At 52.7% G+C, this 21,452-nt stretch overlaps 1 protein-coding gene across 2 annotated transcripts in view; it reads left to right on the top strand.

Annotated features, from left to right (window-relative positions):
• Positions 1-21,452, top strand: part of PRKCB (protein kinase C beta) — a 93,134-nt gene that overhangs the window by 50,451 nt on the left and 21,231 nt on the right. For both annotated transcript variants that reach the window (XM_072982977.2, XM_072982976.2), the window contains exons 8-15: positions 841-937; positions 3,364-3,510; positions 7,813-7,986; positions 9,799-9,890; positions 10,110-10,172; positions 11,719-11,857; positions 15,986-16,066; positions 16,625-16,732. In XM_072982977.2, the coding sequence (XP_072839078.2) occupies positions 841-937; positions 3,364-3,510; positions 7,813-7,986; positions 9,799-9,890; positions 10,110-10,172; positions 11,719-11,857; positions 15,986-16,066; positions 16,625-16,732 (901 nt within the window). The remainder of the gene's footprint in view (positions 1-840; positions 938-3,363; positions 3,511-7,812; positions 7,987-9,798; positions 9,891-10,109; positions 10,173-11,718; positions 11,858-15,985; positions 16,067-16,624; positions 16,733-21,452) is intronic.

The raw sequence follows: 21,452 nt of genomic DNA, 5'->3' as shown, positions 1-21,452 counted from the left end.
CCTCAGTCTTGGCGCTTCAGGTGCTGCTGTCCTGGTGTTTCCCCTCGCCCTCTGTGCGCACGCACACCTGTCTGAATAGGGAGGCCAGAAGGTCTTGCCTTGGGAGGTGATCGCACGGTAACCTCTCTGGAGGTGCATTTTCATCGCTGCCAGGTTGGCCAGACCTCACACAGAGGCTGCCATGCTCGGCATGAAGCTCCCCTTGTTGTCGGGTCTGGCTCAGGGAGTGGGAGAGAAAGGGCCTCCAGTATTTTCCAAGCGCAAAGCAGATCTGTGCCAACATGGAGCAGGTGAATTCTGCATTTGGTGCTGGGGTCAGGTGACTCTGGAGAGGCTCTCTGTATCACCCATGTGAGCAGAGTTTGAGCCAGGAGGCCAAAGAGCAGGTTGGGGAAAACCTCAGGTCTGGGTTTTGATCCATTCCAATTGGCTAGTCCTGAAAAGATCATAGTAGACCGCCTGTGATCCCACGACCATATGCAAAGATGAGAGTGATCATCCCCAGCCTACAGGACCTCAAGCTTACAGAACCTTTCCAGAACCTCAAGCTTGCTTGTCCCTCCCTCCCTCCCTGCCAGCTTTTAGTGTACTTCATTGCTAGTCTTTGCTGATCATTTATACTTTAAAAGTGTCTTTAAAACAAATATGCAAAATCCGTAGAGCAGAATTGGGGGCTGCCTGCCCTGTGACTCAGTGTTCCTCCCAGGCACTGTTTCGATGGCCCAGGAGGAGCAAAGGTCTTCTTGAACCCACTGCCTTGGTCCCCGAGCGGCCTTGGCTGTCATTTCCCCAGTGGATCCTCTCCAACCAGTTCTGGCTCACTGGCGCCCTTCTTTCTAGGTTCAAGCTGCTGAGCCAGGAAGAGGGCGAGTACTTCAACGTCCCGGTCCCCCCTGAAGGTGAGGAAGGCAACGAGGAGCTCAGGCAGAAGTTTGAGGTGAGTCTCCCTTCCGAAGGGCCTCTCCCTCCCCGTGGTGAGCAGCCGTGGCCATCCTCGCCATGTCAGTTTTCCTGGTCTTCCTTCTGGCCTGAAATTGCTTTTGTGTTAAGATGGAGGAATCCATCCAGATGTCTCAAAATGAAAGTACGGAGGAAGCCTTTCAAATGCATGATCCTTTAGGTGCCTCTTGTCGGTTTATTCTCCCAGGAACATAAAGGTCCCAATTTTATTGTTAATGCATGGGGCACTTTGAGTGCAGTGTCTCTGTTGGAGCATTCGTCAGCCATGGGTGCCCCGTCAGTGAAGGGGCCCGAAGGAATGGCAGTCCATGCGCTGGACTCAGCCCTGGCCAGCCCACGGATGGCACCTGTCCAAACGAAGCCCTTTCTGTCGCTGCCGGGTTTCCTCCATGAGGACGGAGGCCCTAGCAAGCCAGAGCCCGGTGTGGATGGAAGTGGCTCCTTCTAAACATTGTCTGACAGACCTGTTGCATCCACGCACTGGAGCCATGCAAACAAGAGTGAACTCAGAAGCCACGAGGATTTACGTCAATAATAGGATTTGTTAATCTGTTTTATCGGTGCCCCGTGCAGCTGTAAATTACTCTAATTAACAGAGATCTGGGAGATACTGAGATAATTGGAACAGAAACCAAGCCCTAGGAAGGAATCCTGTGGTGATCTTCTAAACCCTTCCCATTTTGTTTTGTAAGGGAGGTGGGCAACGTTGGTCAAAAAAACAGAGGCTATAGCCCTGGTTGGCTCAGGACCCCTGGCCCTTGTCTAAATGCCCTCAAAGTGATGTGCGAAAGTATCCTGAGTTTTTGAATTCTGGCCTTATGACCCAGTGTGATCCTAAAGTCTTATTTTTCCTCCCTTTTTTTTCTTTTTGGTCCCTTTTCATTCATTTCAATTTCAGCCCAAGTGAATGCAAGATGAGATCTACTTTTTGTTTCCCCCAAAAGAGGTTGGGGTGGGAGAAGATCCTTCTGCTTGCTGTTGTTGTTTAGTCGTGTAGTCCTGTCCGACTCTTCGTGACCCCATGGACCAGAGCACGCCAGGCCCTCCTGTCTCCCACTTCCTCCCAGAGTTGGGTCAAAGTCATGTTGGTCGCTTCGGTGATGCTGTCCAACCATCTCGTCCTTTGTTGTCCCCTTCTCCTCTTGCCCTCACACTTTCCCAACATCAGGGTCTTTTTCCGGGGAGTCTTCTCTGCTTACCCTTTGTGTAAGCAGAGCAATGATCCTTCTGCTTACCCAGAACTAAATCCATTAAACACACCAAAGCTTCCTTCCCTCTGTTATGGATTGATGGGGCTGGTAAAAATTATTTAACTCCGGTGGGAGCCGTACTGCAAAGGTGCTGTTTGCAGGTGTTGATGACACCTGCGCTCCTTTTCTGCTTCTTCGCACCATGAGTGATGCACCAGGTAAGGGCCTGCTATGATGTGTGGCTTAGACATGGCAACTGGTCAGTGTGGCACCGTGCGGATCGCAGGAGCCCGAGAGGACACGAGGGTGCTGGACCAAGGAACAGGAGTCACGCACCTTCTGCTCTTGGAACTTTCTGTATGCAGAACGAGTCCGACGGTAGCAGAGCCATCAGCTTAATGGAATTTCACGCTCGGCTGAGCTCTGGGCAGGCCCCAGCAATATTCTTCAGAAATTAAAGCAAATAAATTACAAGATTGCCATCTCTGGCTGAGAATGCGTACGTGGCTGCACGTGTCGTTCGACATACGGCACTCCGGTAAATCAGGGACCTGTCAGAGCCACAAGGAAGGAGCGTGAGGCCAAAGCCCTGTTGTTTTTTTACAAGGCCTCCCAAGACATCAGAGGGAAGCATTGGGTAGCTTCCGTGCAAAACAGGTTGACGAAACCGCTGTCCAAATTGTGCCACTAGTGGATTCAATCACGCCTTTTAGACTGGAGGAGCTGGATAGATCCCTGCGGACACTGACGCGCGTGCGTGCATGCGTGCGTGTACGTCCAGACTTCCTTCGCAGGCATGGGGTCATTTGGGAGCCTTCCTGCTCCCGCAGCCTCTCAAACAATTTAGAAGGTTCCCCCACCCCACCCCCACCACCACCAACCCCGTTGGGCACCCCAGACTATAAAAGAATCAAGGGTCACCGTTAAATTCTCAATCGCATCAAGGCATGTGTGGGCAGAAAAGGAGCAAAAACCTTTGGGGGCAAACATGTATCCTCTTGTCTGGATTGAAAAGAAGGAACATCCCCAGACGCTTGTAGATCAATTGTCCGTGCACTGAGTTCGAATCCAGGAGGCCAGCTTTTGTGGTACAGCCCTTGGCATTTGAGCTGGTGGGGGAAAGGGTTAAAATCCTCAAATTACCTTCTCTGGTGCAATATTTTTTTTAAAAAATATCTTTTTCTTTCTTCTTCCCCCCCCCTTTTTTTTTTAGAGAGCCAGAGTTGGCCCAGGAGCAAAGGTGGCAGAGGAGCGGAGCGCCAACGCCATCTCGAAATTCGACAACAATGGGAGCCGGGATCGCATGAAGCTGTCGGACTTCAACTTCCTGATGGTGCTGGGCAAAGGCAGCTTTGGAAAGGTGGGCTGAGAGGAGAAGGGCCGGGGTCCTTCCTCAGAGAAAGGGAAGGGCCGGGGCCCAAGAGGAGGAGGGCAAGCAGAGAGGGAAGAAAGAGGCCGAAAGAACCATTGAGTGCCTCAAAGTCTTGAATCAAGGGTTCCTCACCTTGGGTCTTCGGTTCTTCTAGGACTACAGCTCCCAGAAGCCTTCACCACTACATGTTATGGCCAAGATTTCCAGGAGTTGTAGTCCAAGAACATCTAGGAGACTCAAATTTGGGAGGCACTGTTTTAAATGAACAAGAGGCCATCCTAGTTTTGGGCAAGGGGCACAGTTCAGCAGCGTGCACCACTGGATAAACCAGACTGGGTAGCTTTGGACAAAAAAAGCAGGCATCTGGGGCTTTGTATGAAGCAGCCTCCTTGCCAGGCTGAGAAATCTTTTGAAAGCCCTGGGAATTTCCTTCCCTTCTTTTGAATAACAAGGTATCCCAGTTCCTTATTCTTGTGTCTGAGGGTGAGAGAAATGAAGATGAGTGCCTTCATCACCAAGCAGAGACACTTTGAGATCTCCCAGTAAGGGTGACTAGAAAGGAAAAGTGACTCAGATCGGGTTTTTGTGAACTTCAGAGGCAGGGCATAAACAGAAGCCATCCCGTCGCCGCGGTTCTTCCGTTCTAGGACCGGATCCTTGTGCTTGACTGAGAAGAGCTGCTCCATAGAAAAACATTCCTGTGCCTTGCATAAAGAAGGCTCTCGCCTAGAAAGAAAGACACCTTTCTCCTTGTAGCAGAAACGTTCCCATCGGTGGCAACCACAGGGAATGCAATCCGTGGCCTTTTCAGTCATGGGGAATTCAAGTCACCGACGGCCGAAAGGCCCTTCCTCCGCTGGAGACCCTCGAACGCTGGCTCGTGGTGTCCCAGGCTGGTTTGGAGAGACGACAAGACAGGGCTGGTCAGGCAGGCGGCCATTCAGCACCAGGGACAGCTCCAAGCCAGCCCTTTCTCCAGTGATTGCCCGCAAGGCATCTGCCCCTGGGGAGAGGCCTCTGACGATGACGCTGGCCAGGGAGCCCTCCTTCCAGACCCCACCTCCCTTCCCTCCAGTGAGAAAGGGGTCACCTCCCTGGCCTGTAGCCAGGCCCTTGGTCACTTTTCCAGGGCCCTGTTGCAAGCCGTGCCCCTACGGTGAGCTTAGCAGGTCCCAGCTCCTGGAAGAGGTTGGCTCGTCCCCGTGCTGGGGCCATAACCCAGATCTGTTGTGACCGCCGTGGGCTTGGGGGGGGTGGCATGGGACTGAGGGTGTCTGCATCTTTCTCTAAACCATCAGCAAGCGGTCCTCTACTTTCTCTGCATGAGCATTGCTTCTCAAAGGTTCTGCACAGAGAGAGTCTCTGCAAGCTATAGGGACCTGGACAAGAGAAGGCAAGATGGCCGAAGCAGAGGAGAATGAAGAATTTAGCTTGTGGTCTGGACCTCCATATCCAGAGCATCAGGGTGCCGTGGCATCTCACAGTCAGCCAAAAGGACTGAAGACCCTTAGAAAGCATGGCTCCTTTCACCTTCTTCAGCTGTGGGGTGGGCAGCTTTGTCTGGGTCTCCAGTCCAGTCCTAGCCTCCCCACCGCCATCGAAACAGAAGCGTTCCTTGTTCGGCCAACACAGAGGTCTCAAGTGCCTCTCCTGCTTGAACCGAGCTTAGCTGGGGAGCCAGATCGTTCACGCACCGACACACCAAGCCTGCCTCTGCTGCTAGATTAGCATTCTCTGCCTCTCACCCAAGTGCGTCAGGAGAAGCGAAACAGACGCCTTGGGGAACATCGGCGGGGGGGGGGGGCAAACCTGGCCGCTGATTAAATTGCACCAAACTCCTTCCAGGCACAAAGCCTGGGTGGAGAGCATCAGTCGCATGACAAATTGGCTTTTGTGTGTGAGGAAGCAGAGGGAAGCATCTCCTGCCGTGTGTGTCACTGGGGTGCCGAGGCAGGAAGAAGCCGGGAGTGGGGGCAAAGGGAGACTTTATTTTATTTTCATCCCTTTTTGGGGGAGGGAAGCCAGTTTGCAGCAGGATCAAGAAGGAGACACCCCGTCAACTGCCCCTTTGCAAGTTTCAGTTGTTTGGCAAGATGAAAATGAGTCCCATGACTACGGCGGAGTTCTCTCCCCTATGCATTTTCCCTCCACACTGCTGTGTCTGGCTTCCTGCTCATGTTCATGAAAGCAGGCCTCTCAGATAAATCCAGAAGCAGTGGCTGGGGGGGGGGCACCATATCCACAGGGATGGGGATCCCTCTTCAAGGGCGTTCTCTCAAGCCAAAGGAAAGTGGCTTAAAAAGAAGAGGTGAGGGTTAGTGATGGGTTTCCCATTATGTCATCTTCTATGACAAACTTCCCAGTAGTTAGAAATAACGTTCTCTCCACGTTCATTTGGGGGCCATTGAATCACAGGGTCATTATGAACAGCTTAAGAATAATAATAGCAACACCATTTCTGTATCTTACTTTTACCTTTCTTTTCTCCTTAAAAAGGACCCAAGGCCTTTAGATCAAATTTAACCCATTATACTTTATCTTCCCCATGCCAACTGAGCCATAAGTAGTGGTAAAGTAAAATTCACTGCAAATTGCATACAATTCTTTGCAGGAGAAATTTAATTGTGCACAAAATGAAGTATTTCCCACAGGTAGAAAGCATAGCAATAGCTTCAGCAATCAGCTGCGAGTCTGTGAGGAAGAGGCTAAAACTGTTTAATTTTTTTAAAGTTAAGCCTCTTTAACTTTACAACTTAAGCCTCTTAATTAAAAAAAAGCTGTATCCTCTTGATAAATAAACACTGGAGGTAAAGGAAGCGGAACACTGAGGTTGGTGGACGGGATGATACTTAAATGTTTCCTGCTTAAATTTGCATGTCCTTGAAGGGCTCCCAGTATAAATCCTATTGGAAGTAAACATCAGATTTCGCCTCCCACCTTGAAAGATTCTTTTTAAAAAAAAAATTCAGGAGGCTTCTGGGAGGCTTGAGAAAAAAATCAACAAGCCCTTGGTCTAAAAGATCGTAGGAACTTCCTTCGCTCCGAGAGATCAGTTCTGGGCAGGGGTGAAATAATTCATTTCTCAGGATCCTGTTGATGGAGGAAGTGAGCTTCTACTGGTGGAAATAGTGTTTATTTCGGAAATAATGCCCCCACCAGGCTGCAGCAATATATCTTAATAATTGGGAGGGCAGCGTTCCTGCATTTCAGGCAGCTTCCTTGGGCTTGATTTGATTAATGGCAGAAAATTATGCTGGCAGGAAGCTCTGCAGCTCCAGCGTATCGTAATGAATAAATCTGCAGCTCACCACACCGTTGGTTTGAAGGATGTGAGGAGGAACAAGTTATTCGCAGAAGAAAGGGGGTGGGGGGAGTTGGCTGGAGGTGCCATGGCTACCAAACGGATGGAGCCAGGGAGCAGCGTCAGAGTTAGCTACCTGGATTGGACCCTCTCATCTCTGGCCAATGTTGAGCATCCCTGCCCTGCTGAGCCGAGTGTCCTTTATCTTTTTTTAAAGGCAAAGCCGTCCTTCTATTGAAGGAAGTGACAGCCCTCTTTTTTTGAAAGCATCCCGTCCATGTTGTGTTGCCAGAGTTGTGTGTGAGGAAGAGACTCGAACGTGCCTGGGAGTCACATGTGGTAGGAGCTCATCTGGAGACAGGCAGGTCCCTGGGATGTCCTCTCCCCCCACCAGAATGAAACCTGTCACACTTCAGCTTAAACTACACATATCTCTTCTAAGGTTGCATCTGTAGGCGTCGACTGGTGTATGCAACTTCCCAGTAGCTGTTGTCCTCTCTGGTTCCCCAGTGTGGTGAAGTCCAGGTATTTACCTGCCCTGGGCTCTTTCGCACCTGGGTGTGGGATCCTCTTGATAAAATAAGCCACTCTTAGAACAGCAGATCTATAAATACAGAATGTGATGCGCAGGTGTGTGTGTGTGTGTGTATGTGTGTGTGTTTTTCCCCCCTGTTCTTGGGGTTTCCACCAAGCTGGTGACGTGGCATTCATGACCTCGAGGGGTATAAATTTTCCATTCCACAGGCTGTCATACTGAACTGTTGGACAAAACTAGGGGGTGGGGGGGACTGTCCCTAGGCCTCTGCCCTGTGCACCTTCAGGCATGAACTCATCCCAGTCCATCCCGTTTCCCTCTCACAGGATGGCAAGGGGGCCGGGCAGGGCCAGGTATGGAGAATGTTCAGTCCTAGATGGGTCAAGTGCCGGGAGCCCCCCCCACCCCACCTCGGATGCTCACCCTACGGGTCCCTCCCTTTCCTTCCCTTCAGGTGATGCTCTCGGAGCGGAAAGGCACCGACGAACTCTACGCGGTGAAGATTCTGAAGAAGGACGTGGTCATCCAGGACGACGACGTGGAGTGCACCATGGTGGAGAAGCGGGTCCTTGCTCTCTCCGGGAAGCCCCCTTTCCTCACGCAGCTCCACTCATGCTTCCAGACCATGGTGAGCACCCTCCCAACTGCCCCGCGCCCAAACTGCATCCATGGAGCCTGGGCCACGAAGGCCAGCAGGGCCCTGCTTTCCCGCCAGCAATTTGGCCAGGATGGGAGACGCAACCCCCCCCCCCCCCCATGGTTTCCCTCCGTGGCAAGTGAAGTTCCTGTTGGGAAGCAGCTGAGTGTTGAACCGATGTCAGAGTCAACCCTTTAAAAAAGTCAGTGGGGGAGTGTGGGGATCTAGGTGGGTGGGGATCAAGAGACGCCCTAGAGGGTTGGTGCATGGAGCCTCGGGGGCCGAATCGGTCCACCCTGGCATGGCCCTTACGCAAGGCAGGAAAGCTGGGAACGCCCTTTGTCCATTGAGCTCCCAAGGGACCCCCCGTGCCTGCCAAGAGCCTCAGGGCTCTCGTGAGCATCTGGCGAGGGTTAAAGGCCACTGGGAAGGACCCCTTGAACGCCCAAGCCCTGGGGCGTCTGAGCCTGCTTGGGGGGCCAATAAGGACCCAGGGGTTGGAGGAAGGTGGCCTGTTCCTTTCCGGCTGCCAACAATGGGCGCTGGGAGGATTACACAGATGTGTGTCACCCCAGCCATTTGGTTTAGCCAGAGGCCTTTGCCATACTTAGAGGGAGACGGCTGGGCCTTGTTGAGGGCGGGCGAAGGAAACGCTGGGATGCGGTGCAGGTCTTTTGCAGCGCCTCCTTTTCTGACATCTGAAGTGTGTCAGCAGAGGATTAGTTGTTAAGAAACCTGCCTGTCGCTTCGCGGTAATCATATTGGGAACGTAATCAAAATTTGTAGCAGGGCATCCGACCACGTGGCAAGTACAAAAGGCTTTGATCCTCCAGAGCGCCGTCTGAGCCGGGGCGACGCTTCCCCGTTTGCGGCAGGAATGGAAATCTCAGATCTCACCTCTCTGGAGGGGGAGAGAATTAGCTTTTTGCTCCAATGTTTCGGGGCCCTGGGGGTGTCCCTTTGCTTCTCCCTGTGAAAAGAAGCCTCCAGGTGGCACCGGGTGTCCTCCGGTTCCCAGACCTGCCGTGGGCAGCCACTCCTCATCATCCTTCTCCTTCATTTAAATCCTGTTTGTGTCCACAAGTCAGGACTTGTTAGCAAGCCCCTGTCCTGTTCTTGTCTGAAGCCATGACAGTGGTCTTCCCCAGCAACCAGAAAATGGGGTCCATTGCAGTGAGGGGGTAGGGGATGGGGATAAAAGTATCTGTGTGATCACAGAAGCATAGAATAGTGACGTTGGAAGGGGCCTCTAAGGCCATCAAGTCCAAGATCCCTGAATAGGGGGGGGGAAATATCTGGACTAGGAAATACTTTTGTCGTCCCCCCCCCCCCCGTAGTTTATTACCTGTTTATGGTTGTGCTGTGATGGCTGTTTGTACCGACACCAAAAGCCAGTGTATCACTATCTCGTTGCCAAGATCCTCTCTGACATGACCTGGGCACAGGTCACACACCGGCTGATTTCCTCTGTGGAGTAAAGCAATCCTCACAGTCAGTTGAATAATAATAACCAAATGCTGCCGAGTCAGTCCTGACCCTTTTCAGGGTTTTCTGAGTGAATGGTCTCCCCTTCCCTTCTTCTGGGGGTGCCTTTGGAACTGTGCAGCTGGCCCAAGGCCCCCCAGGCCGGCTCTTCTCTCCCAGGAGGCACAAGTGGGGGGGGGATCGAACTCCCAACCTCTGGCTCCCCAACCGTGTGCTCCAACTCACTAAGCGATCCAGCCAGCTCAGAGTCCATCTCGGTGGCTTCTTTGCTTACGCTCAGTGCATCTTTCTCTCTTCCCTGCCCTTCCTTACCTTTAGGATCGCTTGTATTTTGTAATGGAATACGTGAACGGGGGCGATCTCATGTACCAGATCCAACAGGTCGGAAGGTTTAAGGAGCCTCATGCTGTGTAAGTTGGTTTGGCGCCCCTCACGTATGCCCGGGCTGAGACAGGGAGCACAGGATGGTGGGGACGGTGGGAGAGAAGGGGTGCCGGGGGTGGGGGTGGGTGGCCTGGGCACTCCTCGCCTCGGGACCAGAGAGCAGCCCTCTCCTTCCAAAGCCTCTCCTTGGCACGGCCGGGGCACCAGCCAGCCCTCCTGGTTATTGTCTTGGTTTTTCATGGCAGGTTTTACGCGGCAGAGATAGCCATTGGGCTGTTCTTCTTACATTGCAAAGGGATCGTTTATCGGTAAGTGGGCCTGTCTTTCCCCTATGACTCTCAGAAATGCGGCTGCCCTCATTGGTGCTGTGAGTTCAGATCAGGGCTCTGAACTCTGATCTGGCACTCGACCTGCGGCTCCCCCCGTGTCACCGACTGGGTGGCTATTTGCCCCTTGGATATTGGCAATATTTGCAGGAAGCAGGCATGAACTCTTCCTTCCTTCCTTCCTTCCTTCCTTCCTTCCTTCCTTCCTTCCTTCCTTCCTTCCTTCCTTCCTTTCTTTCTTTCTTTCTTTCTTTCTTTCTTTCTTTCTTTCTTTCTTTCTTTCTTTCTTTCTTTCTTTCTTTCTTTCTTTCTTTCTTTCTTTCTTTCTTTCTTTCTTTCTTTCTAACAATTGGGCCATAATCCAGCAATGCCCTGAATAAAGAGGCCCAGTATACTGCTGATGTATTACAGTGCGCATCCTTGGGTGGCTCTTCCCTGGTGCTCAACCGAGTCTTGGTCTACCTAAAGGAGGCGGTCAGGGCCTCTGGAAGACTTGGGCCAGTCTGCCTGCTCTGCTGCTAGCATGGGCACCTGAGGGACAGAAAGGCCCCGTCTCTCCCTTCTGAGAGAGGAGACCGGCTGGGCCCTTGGAAGACCTGGAGCCTGCTCTATCTGCTCCATGCTGGAAGTAGACCAGCCACCCCACCCCATCCACCCCCAAGCCCCTGGCCCAAAATACCACATCAAAATGCCCTGTTTGATTCAGTTAGTGCTCCGGGGTCTTCAAGCACGTTCTCAGCACTAAGTGGAGTATCACTGTAATTAAAAAAAAATGCACATCCGTGAATAAAGTGGGCACCAAGAAGAGCAGCAGAAGGAAAGAACATTCCTTGTTGGCTGGCAAGGGGCCTTTTTCTGCTTCTCAGCAGAATCGAGGTCCAGATAAATGTGCACCAGCCTCTCTGGGCGATAGAGAGTGATGATTGCTAGCCTGGCTCTGCCTGCAGTTGGCCCTTAGGACTTCCTTCTCCCCCCACCAAAACCCCCACCCACACAAGGGGCACCAGCTGCCAGTGTTCCTCAGGCTTGCCGCTGGCCGGGCTACCCAGGGCGCTTTTCTCTCTCTCAGGAAAATGCTCCCTCCTGGCCTCCCTCTCCCCTCAGACCTCGGGCGCTCAGACCCTTCTCTTCCAGCCCTCCTTAGCTTTGCCAGTGGAAGAAGCTCTGGTTGAGCCCCACTTAGGTTCCTTGAGGGCCCTTCATAAAAAAGAAAAGTGGCTTTAACCATCGGGCTATAAAAGGACCGAAGGTATCTTTGCTGTTATAGCAAAGGTGGCGCATATATTGAAAGGATGACAGCAGGAACAAACAAAGATTCAGGTCCACTTTGTTCATGAGACTGAAACCAGTCAGGTGGGGTCTCTCTCCTGATCTGGTGTCGCTCGATTCACGTGAGGGTCAGGGTTCACCCTGCCAGGCTCCGCTGAGGATGCTGCTGCCTTGGACGGGAGAGTCCAGACGAACAGCGTCTGCGGGAGATTCCCTTTCGCGACGCTTTTGTGACCGGGATCTGTTTTGAATGCCGCAGGGACCTGAAACTCGACAACGTGATGCTGGACTCAGAAGGGCACATCAAGATTGCCGATTTCGGCATGTGCAAAGAGAATATCTGGGATGGGATCACCACCAAGACCTTCTGCGGCACTCCGGACTACATTGCCCCTGAGGTGAGAGGCAGGAGGTGGGGGGGCGGGCGGGGGAGAGAAGAGGATCCCCCTGTCCTTTCGCCTCTGGACGACGGTGCCCCACAGCCCACGACGAAACACCCTCCAGATTGGGAGCAGGGCGTCTCCTTGGGTACAAGATTACGCTGCTGTGGTGGGACACCCGGGATGTGGCCATGGAGGGAGCAGGGTGTGTGTGTGCGCGCTCAGGATGGTGATCCCTCTGGATACCTGGATACCTGGTGGGTGGCAGAAGAGAAGCGGGAGGTGGAGAAAGCAGGCTCCCTTTCAAGGAAAACGGTGCTCAGATTGTCTCCCAAGGCAAAGAAGGGGATGTTTGACACAAACGCTGAATGTTCAGAAGAAAATGGAGTGGTTTCAGCTCTGTTCTGCGTGAACGCAGAAAACGACCAGATGCCTGACAGAGAGGAAGGAGGAATGCGCCTTTTTCATGGGCATCGTGTCGTCTGACTCATGTGGCGCTTATTCCTTCGCATGAGCAATGCTGGGCTTACGACACACAGTCATGGAATATTCCGCATATGATGAATCTTGTTAATTTTTTTTAAAAAAAAAGAAACCAAAGGAGTTGCTTGAATTAATCTTTTAATGTTAGATATGCATAAAAATCATAGGTTGCCGTTCCTTCGGATATTGCTGAGAAAGGGACTTGTTCAAATTTGTGACTTTCCGTGAGGACCAACTTGTTCAAGGGTCTCCTTGGGGTTTTTTGAGGGGGAAGGGGTGCAGGATCCGTAAAAGAATGTCAGCCTCCACTCCCCTTGCAAACGATCCTTACCAAAAGTCCCCTAAATACAAGGAGCACTGACTTTTAAATATACTTTAAAAGTAACGTTTGAAAGGAATGAGGAAACGGTGGTGCTGCTAAAGTCCCTTTGGTCTCCGTTTGCCACCTTGCTCCTGAGGTGCAGCTTGACTCCTGGCACTTTTATAGCCCCCACTGCGGGAGAGGGGAGGGGGTCCCGTGGCCCCAAATTGATCCGACCAGGGTTTGAGCTGAGGTAAAGATGTCAGGAGGATCAATTCACTCTTTTGCTTTGCCTTTAAAAAAGAAGAAGCCCAGATCATTTTGCCTCCCATCTGTCCGGCTTTCCCAGCTAAAGTTGACCCAGAGAGTCCGTTCTCGAGGAGAGAATCAACACTTATTTAAATCCCGTGGATTTCATGGGCTTAGGCTTGATGGCCGACCTGCTGGAATGAGGCCTCGATCACGGGCGCTGGCTTCCCGAGAAGGACCCATCCATTCAGGAAGCGAGCTCTATATTTGTCCACCGTTTTAGGTGGATCTCTGCCTTTGGCCGCTTATCGAGGGTGTTGGAAGCAAACTCACTTCCTTGGGTGTGTTTCTGAGGGACACCCTTGAATGCGAAACCCTTCTGCCCGTTCATCTTTCCCACGGAGACATTTAATTACTCGCCTTAACGGGTGTTGTTTTCCCTTGTTCTGCCAAGATTAATACGGGCGCCCGGCCAGCCCCTCGCAGGGTCTCTCTGCGCACGATTAATGCTCTTTCGGAGTGGAACAAATGGCTGTTTCCCTCTCGGTAGGCAACGGGGCACGGCCTCCCAGATGCTTGTTTCATCCTGCTTTTAATTTGTAGGAGGTTTTAAAACACTTTTGACGGGAAACGGGCCTGAAGACAAATGACAAAGTTTTCAAACTAAATGCACATTCGGTATAAGCCAAGTAGGGAAATGAGGAGCTGTTGGAGAGGGACGTTTTAAAACAAGCCACAAAGGGCTACGCATGGTTTGGAGGCCAGACCCTCCCTCGCTTTGTGCCCACTCCATCTGAGGGACCTTCACGTCCCTGGTCTCGTAAATCTTTCCAGGAAAACAGCAGGTTCAAAAACGCCCCTTGGGAATGTCATAAAATGAGGATACGGTGCCTCTAGGGTGGGGGTGGGGGTGGGGGGGGTCAACTCCAAGCCACCAGTCTCTCCGTTTGGCCTGCCTGAGAATATAATCGTGACACAGCAGTGGGGAGGAACCATGAGCAAGACTCACCAAGAGGCCATACAAAAGAGATCCGAGAGGGGAAAGCTGAGTTTCCTGTGGCAGGGAGTTCCATAGCCGTAGGAACAGAGCCTCTCCTAGGTCCTCATCAAACACCCCTGCGAAGGCAGCAGGAGCAAGAGAAGGGCCTTCCCGGAAGCTTTTAAAAACCTGGGGAAGGGTCCTAGGAGGGTCTTCGGTCTGTCAAAGAAGGGGCTGCCTCTTTTGACTTGCTGTGCTCAACGAGGCTCCCAAAGGTCTCTCCCTGGGCTTCCTGGTGGCTTTGGAGGAAGGCGTGTCTCCCGGGGCGGCCCGAGGGGACCAAGGCTCCCGGGACTTCTCTAAAGTGTCCCCAGCCAAGGGAACGTCCAGCCGAGGAAGCCTCGGGAGCCCTGGTAGGTGTCGCCACCCCGAGCGTGGCTTGATACTGAGCCGAGACGGGGCCAGGGCTTGCCCGCTTTCCTTTCTGCTTAAAGTCCTCCTCTGTGAACCTACACGAGGAGGATGATTGAGGGCAGGCGTGGGCAGCCTCCCCCAGGGAACCCCCTCCTCCCATTTGGGCCCCCTGCACACCCACGCCATCCAAGTGAAAAGGAAGAATCGGCGAGGGGAGAGAAGGAGCGAGTGGATCCTTCCCGCCGATCTTGCGGAGACCGTTCTGAAACATCTCGGCGCCTTCTTCCAAAGGATGGAAGGTTGCTACGCCTCCGTGCTTCCCGCATTAGCACCCTATAAGATCCGAGGGCGCCTCCTAGCCAGGGGTCTTCTCCCCCTCCAAGATGCCCAGGTCTTGGGATGTTGCCAGGATTCCACCAACCGCCAACCAGCTCTTCCTTCCGGGGATGGGGTTTGGTTTTTTTTCCATTTGAGCCCAACATGGTTGTCTGGTGTGGTGGGGGATTCAGTGTATATTTTTTTTGGGGGGGGGCAGGTTTCTCAGCTGGTGCAGCTGAAAAACTCCTGCCCTGTTCAGAGACCTGGAGATGGACAGCACTGGGAAGGGCGGGGGGGGGAGGGGAGGGGGAGATCCAAGCATCTCCGGGAGACAAACACGATCACGTCTGTGTATATTTTGCTGCAATTACCATATGATTTGCGTTCGTGTTTGAATATATGGATCTTTCTGGAATAGAAATCTGTAATTAGGGTGAGCAAACTGTGTAATGGTTTTGCATTAAGGAACAGATGGCGACGCCTCAGGCTTCAGGCGGAGAAGCAGGCACGGAAAGGGCCCCTCAGAACACCGACGCCTCTCTTTGCTGGATTCAGAGCCTTTCATAACGCAGTTTTTTTTTTCTAGAAAGCATGGCCTAATTTCCGGCTGTTTACAAGAGGCTCCCACTGTGTTCTGATGACTGATTGATTGATTGATTGATTGATTGATTGATTGATTGATTGATTGATTGATTGATTGATTGATTGATTGATTGATTGATTGATTGGCTGGCTGGCTGGCTGACTGACTGACTGACTGACTGACTGACTGGCGAGCCCCCGCTCCTTCCTTGCCACCCCTGTGGTGATTCATGCCAAGGAAGGTGTCACTTTCAGTGCCAAGAGAGTCCTTGCGCTTTGCTGGCCCCTTGGCTCTCGGATGGCCAGGATTTGGGCCCAACGCCACAGAGCCACCCGTAGACCCCCTCCTGAATATGCCTCAGTGGCATGTCCTGAAGTCATGAGATGAGCCCCAAAGTCTAGGGATGCTCCCCAAAACCTGAGCCCAAACCACCCTTCTAGCCACTGACTAGTACGTAGGTCCCCCCTCCCCAACCCCCGTGGAAGAGCATGTCTTCTTGGCCAACGCACCCACCCGCCTGTCTTTGGGGGGCTGAATGTGGTGGAGAGACCAGCGAGCAGATGTGGAACGCAATGGCGTGCAGACCGAGAGAAGCCTGCAGATCCTGAAGCGGCTTCTGTTCTGTTCTGAGCGTCTAATCCCTGCTTGCATCCCTGAGAAGGCAGAGCAAATCCACTGCGCGCTCTCGCTCTCTCTCTCTCAATCTCTTTTCGCTGCTGCAACCTGGCATTCTTATCTGAATAATGTTGCCTCTGTGGGATGAACGTGGGTTCGGCGCATCGTCCTGCTGCGCTGATGCTGTTCTTGTGTGCCTTGCAGATAATTGCTTATCAGCCTTATGGGAAATCAGTGGACTGGTGGGCCTTCGGAGTCCTGCTCTATGAAATGTTGGCCGGGCAGGTAATTATAACAGAATGAGTTTCTCCATGTGGTTCTCGCGGAGTCCAGGGGTGGGTGGGAATGGGGGGGTGCGGTAATATGAGGAGGAGGAGGGCTCCTCTGTTTTGCTAGCAGCCTACAGAGTAGGGGCCCCTGGAAGCCCCCTCCAGATTCCTCCTCGTTTCCGGGACAGGGGGCAGGGGTGGACTGGAGAGATCCAGGATCAAGTCCTCCTGGTCATGAAAGGTTAGCACTCCGAGGACCCTGGGCGAGTCACTCCTCTTTCAGCCTGGCCTACCTCACTGGGATGTTGTGATGATGCTGATGCTGAAAGGATGATGAGAGCCACGCACACTGCCTTGAACTGACTGGAGGAAAAGTGAAATGCAGCTGATAAAATAAACGTAGCGCAGAGAGCATTGGCTGGAGATGTTATTCTGAGCACTATGTTCCCTGCTGTTTTTACATTTGTTCTTGGGCTCCTCAGTGGCCTCCGGGCACCTTCCCTGGCCAGCGATGTGGGCAAAGAAAAGTGGGCGCTGTTCTAACCCCTTCCGCTTCTGCTCTCGAATTCTGCAGGCACCTTTTGAGGGAGAAGACGAAGATGAGCTGTTCCAGTCAATCATGGAGCACAATGTGGCTTATCCGAAGTCCATGTCCAAGGAAGCCGTGGCGATCTGCAAAGGGGTAGGCACCGGCCGCAAGCTACTGGGGAGGGGGGGGACGTGGGGAGAGGAGGAGGAGGAGGCCTGTTCCCCTTTTGGGCATGGCAGATGCCCACCCCTTGCATGTTAGGGTTGCCAGGCTGGGCTGTTGAGGTTTGGACAGGAAGCCGGCAGGTTTTCTAGCCACAGGAAGGAGAGGGCCTGGTGGCTGCCTTCCTCAGCAGCAGAAGGTGGTGGCCAGGCCCCCAGGCACCAGCTCGGACCCTTGGGGATGGCTGTGCTTTCTCAGGTCTCCAGGAGGAGCAAACTGCAGGGAGAGAGCGTTGGGTCTCCAGGCCAGAAGGAGCAGCCAAGGCTGGACATGCTTCTCCCTGCCTGCTTCCCTGGGAAGGTGTTCCTTCTATGTGTTATCAGTGCACCAAAAGTCAGAGGAATGAGGGGAAGGGACTGGGGGAAGTGCCCGGACACACGCACTTGGGTCCATCATGACCTGTGGAGCAAAAGAGGGAGCGAAGCAACTTGTACCCACTGTCCAGAATCTGCTGAACCCGAGAGAGACACTTGGCTCTTCTCCCCAGGGTCAAAAGACCCACCTTCTGGTCTGAGATCTTCGCCAAAAACCATGAGAGGCGGGAGATTGCAGACCAGGGGAACCACCCTTGGGCAGCGAGACTCTGCTTTATGAACGGGTGGCACAGAAGGACGTCTCTGGAACCTTCAGGGGCCTTTGCCGTTGATATGGAAAAAAGCACCACATGCCCTGTGGTTTCCTACCTGGGCCATCCACGAGAGAACAAGCCTTCCTTGGAGGTCGGCTTCATGGCAGGAAGCGCCTAAAGACTTTTCATCTTGGATTCTGCTTTAGTGGCTGTGATTGTTATGATGTGTTCAGTTTCTTGTGCTCCTTGCTGTTCTGCCGGTATTTCAGAAATGAAATGATCAAAGCAACCAGCTAGGGTGGCCACAGGACTTTTTGAGGGGAAAGCTGGATGTGAGCACGTGAGCATAATTTGGACATGCCATGTGGACCGCTGTAACACACCCATGCATGGTGTGTGTGTGTGTGTGTGTGTGTGTGTGTGTGTGCTTTGTTCCTTAACAACGCGTTTAGTGACATTTAGAAGCCTCCCACACAGTGGGAGAAAATCCTCAGAATTGAGGACTTGACAGTGCTAATGCAGAACGCCAGAAGCCGCGTGAATACCAACAAACCTTTATTCAGCATCAGGAACATTTTAGGAAGATAAGGAGGAGGGAATGGACGGCCCCAGGCTGTCGGTAGAAGAATGAGGGCGGGAGTCCCTTTCTACCTGGGGCGTTGACAAGAACTGCTGCAAAGGGGACCCAAGTCCCAAAATACGTCTCAATGAGGGTCTTGATGAATGGGCCAGGGCACTTAGACCACGACAAGAGTCGGCTTCTCCCTTTCAGACAAAGGGGTGGAAGAGCGGTTGCACATTTTGCTTCCAGTCTCAATTGCCACCAGTGCTTGGGGCTCCCTTTTCAGAAGGCAGGGAGAGGAAGCTGGCTCTTTCCACAAGGCAAAAGGGCGTGGGAAGGAGAAGGGCGCATCGGCGAGAGAGAGTTAAAGCAGGGTGGATCCTGCTGCCCCGTCCCCATCCTGTGGAACCCTAGGATGGGTCGCTTGGTGATGGATTGAGGGTTCCACGTTGGAGAGCTATAGCGCATGCATGCCCCTTTAGCTCTAGCGCTACCGCTCCCAAGTCCAGAATGCCAAGGATCCCATTAAAATCTGAGGAGCGCCGGCAGGGGAAACGTTTCAGGGGCCTCGTGGGGGTGGCCAGATGCTAGTTGCACCTCTAAAAGATGGATCACAGCAAGGCTCCCCCTTCCTTTGTCGTTTGGCCTGAAGAGAGAGGGGCCCAAGGCAGGGAAGCCTCTTGGACAAACACCCTAACAATGCTCTTTGAAAAGTGCTTTTTGGAAGTAACCAGAAGTGGCTCAGTAACTTTGTACCTGCTCACTGCCTGCCTCCCGAACTGTGGCTCGTTGCCCCTTCATGACCCTGAACAGTAAGTCTACGACATCAGTAACTACTTCCCCAGGGGGTGAAGATGCCACTGGGGGGGGGGATTGATGGCAGCCCAGGATTGCCTCTGAGCCCAGCCCCACGTGGGGCCGTGCAGGTGCAGCGGAAGACATTCTGATGGAATCAAGTGGCCGAGAAAGAGTCTGTTGTCGGTGGCATGCTGGGGTCTTTTTTTTTCCTTGTGGGTTCTTAGAATGGCCTCTCTTTGGTTTTTCTGAGTTGGGTTACAATATGTGTAGTTTCCCCCCTTTGTTGGTTTTTTTATATGTTGTGTCTGAACTATAAAATAGCAGATTTTTTTTTAAAAAAAACAGAACACCACTCTCTTCTATTGCCTTTGATGGTGCCTTTGGAAATCTTTGTTCCTCTTTTGTGACTGAGTGGTGTCTTCTGTTCACTCTTGCCTTGACCTGCCTCGAGTCCCATTCTTTGTTGGGGGGAAAGGCAGAGTCTACCTTCCGTAAGAAAAGAAAAGCAGCCGTCGTCAGCAAATACGTTCATGTAAAAACCGCTTGAAAAGTGGCACCCGGAGCCACTGAGTGGACGTTTCCTTGCATCTCCAGCGTGAAACCACCTCCTTAGGGTTTGCAGAAGCTCTCCAAAGGTTCCCGTGCCAATAACATTTGAGAAGGCGTCTTTCTCCTCCACCACCCCAAGATTGGACAGCCTAAATGTTTCCCCTTCTTTGATGGACATTTCCCATTAAAATGTGTTATTCTATCATCTCCAAAACCTTAAGAAGCCACACCAGGATCAGCGGATGAAAGCAAGAGTTTCTGAGGCTGAGACAACGTCCCATGTTGTGGCCGGCCAAATATTCTGCCTTCGATTTGCGGCGCCAAAGTCTCTTTATCTCATGGACGTCGGACAGCGGAGTTAGAGAAGGTCAAATTCTGATCTGTAAACTCTTGTCCTCACCATAATCTTAGTCGCTGAAATCCGACATGACATTTTTAAATCAACTGTACCACTTGTGCCTCTCCTCTGCTTTGCTTGCCCCTCTCCAAGCTGTTACATAAATACAGAAGGAGATCAGCTTTATTGACCCCAGAGGCATGTGAGGTCCCTGTGCAGATGATTCTGGTGTTGGCTCCCATTAATTCAATTCCAGTATCACAGTTGCCTAAATCTCTTCTGCATTAGCCCCAGCCCCCCCCGACCCCACCTAGGCAGAGAATGGCTGACTTTGGCAAACCACACCCGTTGTGCCAAGTTGGAGAAACATCCCAAGTTCAGTGGTGATTCCTTTAAGAAGCTACAAAGAAGGTCCGCCTTCCCCGACGCCAAAACCCTGGATCGCAACCCATCTTTTTAAGCTGGCCTGGCAGATTTCTGGGCACCACTGGAAGCCAGGTTTTGCTATTGCGAGGTCCAAAAAGATGATTCTTCTTCTTTTTCTCCTCCTCCACCACCACTCCGGTCGAACAGAACTCTGGATGTGAACCCAACTTGAGTTCTGTCTTCTTATTCTGTCTGGAGGTGCTTTGAGTATATGGTGTGGGCTGTGTGGAGGGGAGGGTTCGTCTTGCACAACCGGAATTAATCTGCAGCCCTTTAAGCCCAGATGGGCTTTGCAGGAGAAGGCAAGGGGCTGGCCGGTTTGCTGTCTTAGCAGGTGACGTTCCCTCCCAAAGCGGAGGGCCTGCGCTGCTCGCGGTCCTTGCCATTTGGGCAAAGTGTTCCATGAGATCGAAGGAAGTCAATCAGCTGTGCTTAATGGGTCAGGAAGGGGGGTCAGTTTTTCCAGGTCACCGAGCAAGAAGGACAGACAGTGCTGAGCGAACGGAGGCTTGGCCTTCGCCTCCATCCTGCTTACCTCTCAGGTGCATTCAATTCCCTAACCTCACACTCATCCATTTCCCCATGTGGCTTGGTTTGTGACTCGTGTTGGTCTTTACCAAAAGCCAAGGCAGAGATGGAGTCAGATAATTGGACCTTGCTCAGAATGTTTCTTGAACATCTGCCCGTCGTTGTTGCCATCACGGCCTCCAAAGTAACTGTCGTCTTCACCACCACGACCGGCACAGCATCATCCCTCGCTGTTCTTGACACTTCTCTGTGATCCAGACCAGGTTCACGGGGAGACGGTTCAGGGGGCGAAGGGTTTGGGAAGCAAGGCCGGTGGGGAGATGCTGAGGGTGGGAGCTGGGTAGGTTTCTTCAACTTGGCACCACTTTGCAAATGTGAAGGGCTCTGCTGTTCACTTTTGGAAGCAAAGACTTGACACCCCAATTAGCTCCCTGAGAGCCTGGCGCCAAAGCTGGGCCGTTTCCCAAGGAGCTCCCGAGGGCAGAGAACCTCGTGGCGGTGCCCACCGCCGACGGGCAGAGAGGAGGTAGGGAGGCACGCGCCTGGCACTGGTGGTGCTTTGGAGAGATTGCAAGAGAGGAAGCTGCGGTGGTCATTCTGGGGGAGGCCTCCCTCTCTCCCCAAAACGGCTCCGGTCCGGGAAGTCAGTGGGATTCGGCTTCCTTGTTCCCTCATTGTCCCTGAGAGGAGGAAGAGAGGAGAGTAGCCGGAGGTGGCAGTCGGCATCAGCTTCTCTGCCACTTCCACTTCCGTCCAAACAGAAGGCTGCAAACTGGCACCAGACAAAACAGATTAGAACATCTGCTGGGTTTGTTGAGCTGTGGCTTTTCTCACTCCGGGCAAGCGCTCTGCCTGGAACGAAGGGCGCGCAGGTGGGAGACCC

This window comes from Pogona vitticeps, chromosome 13 (assembly GCF_051106095.1).
Source record: "Pogona vitticeps strain Pit_001003342236 chromosome 13, PviZW2.1, whole genome shotgun sequence".
Taxonomy (NCBI): Eukaryota; Metazoa; Chordata; class Lepidosauria; order Squamata; family Agamidae; genus Pogona; species Pogona vitticeps.
The sequence above is the reverse complement of the archived record's forward strand: the minus strand, read 5'-3'. Positions and strand labels throughout refer to the sequence as shown.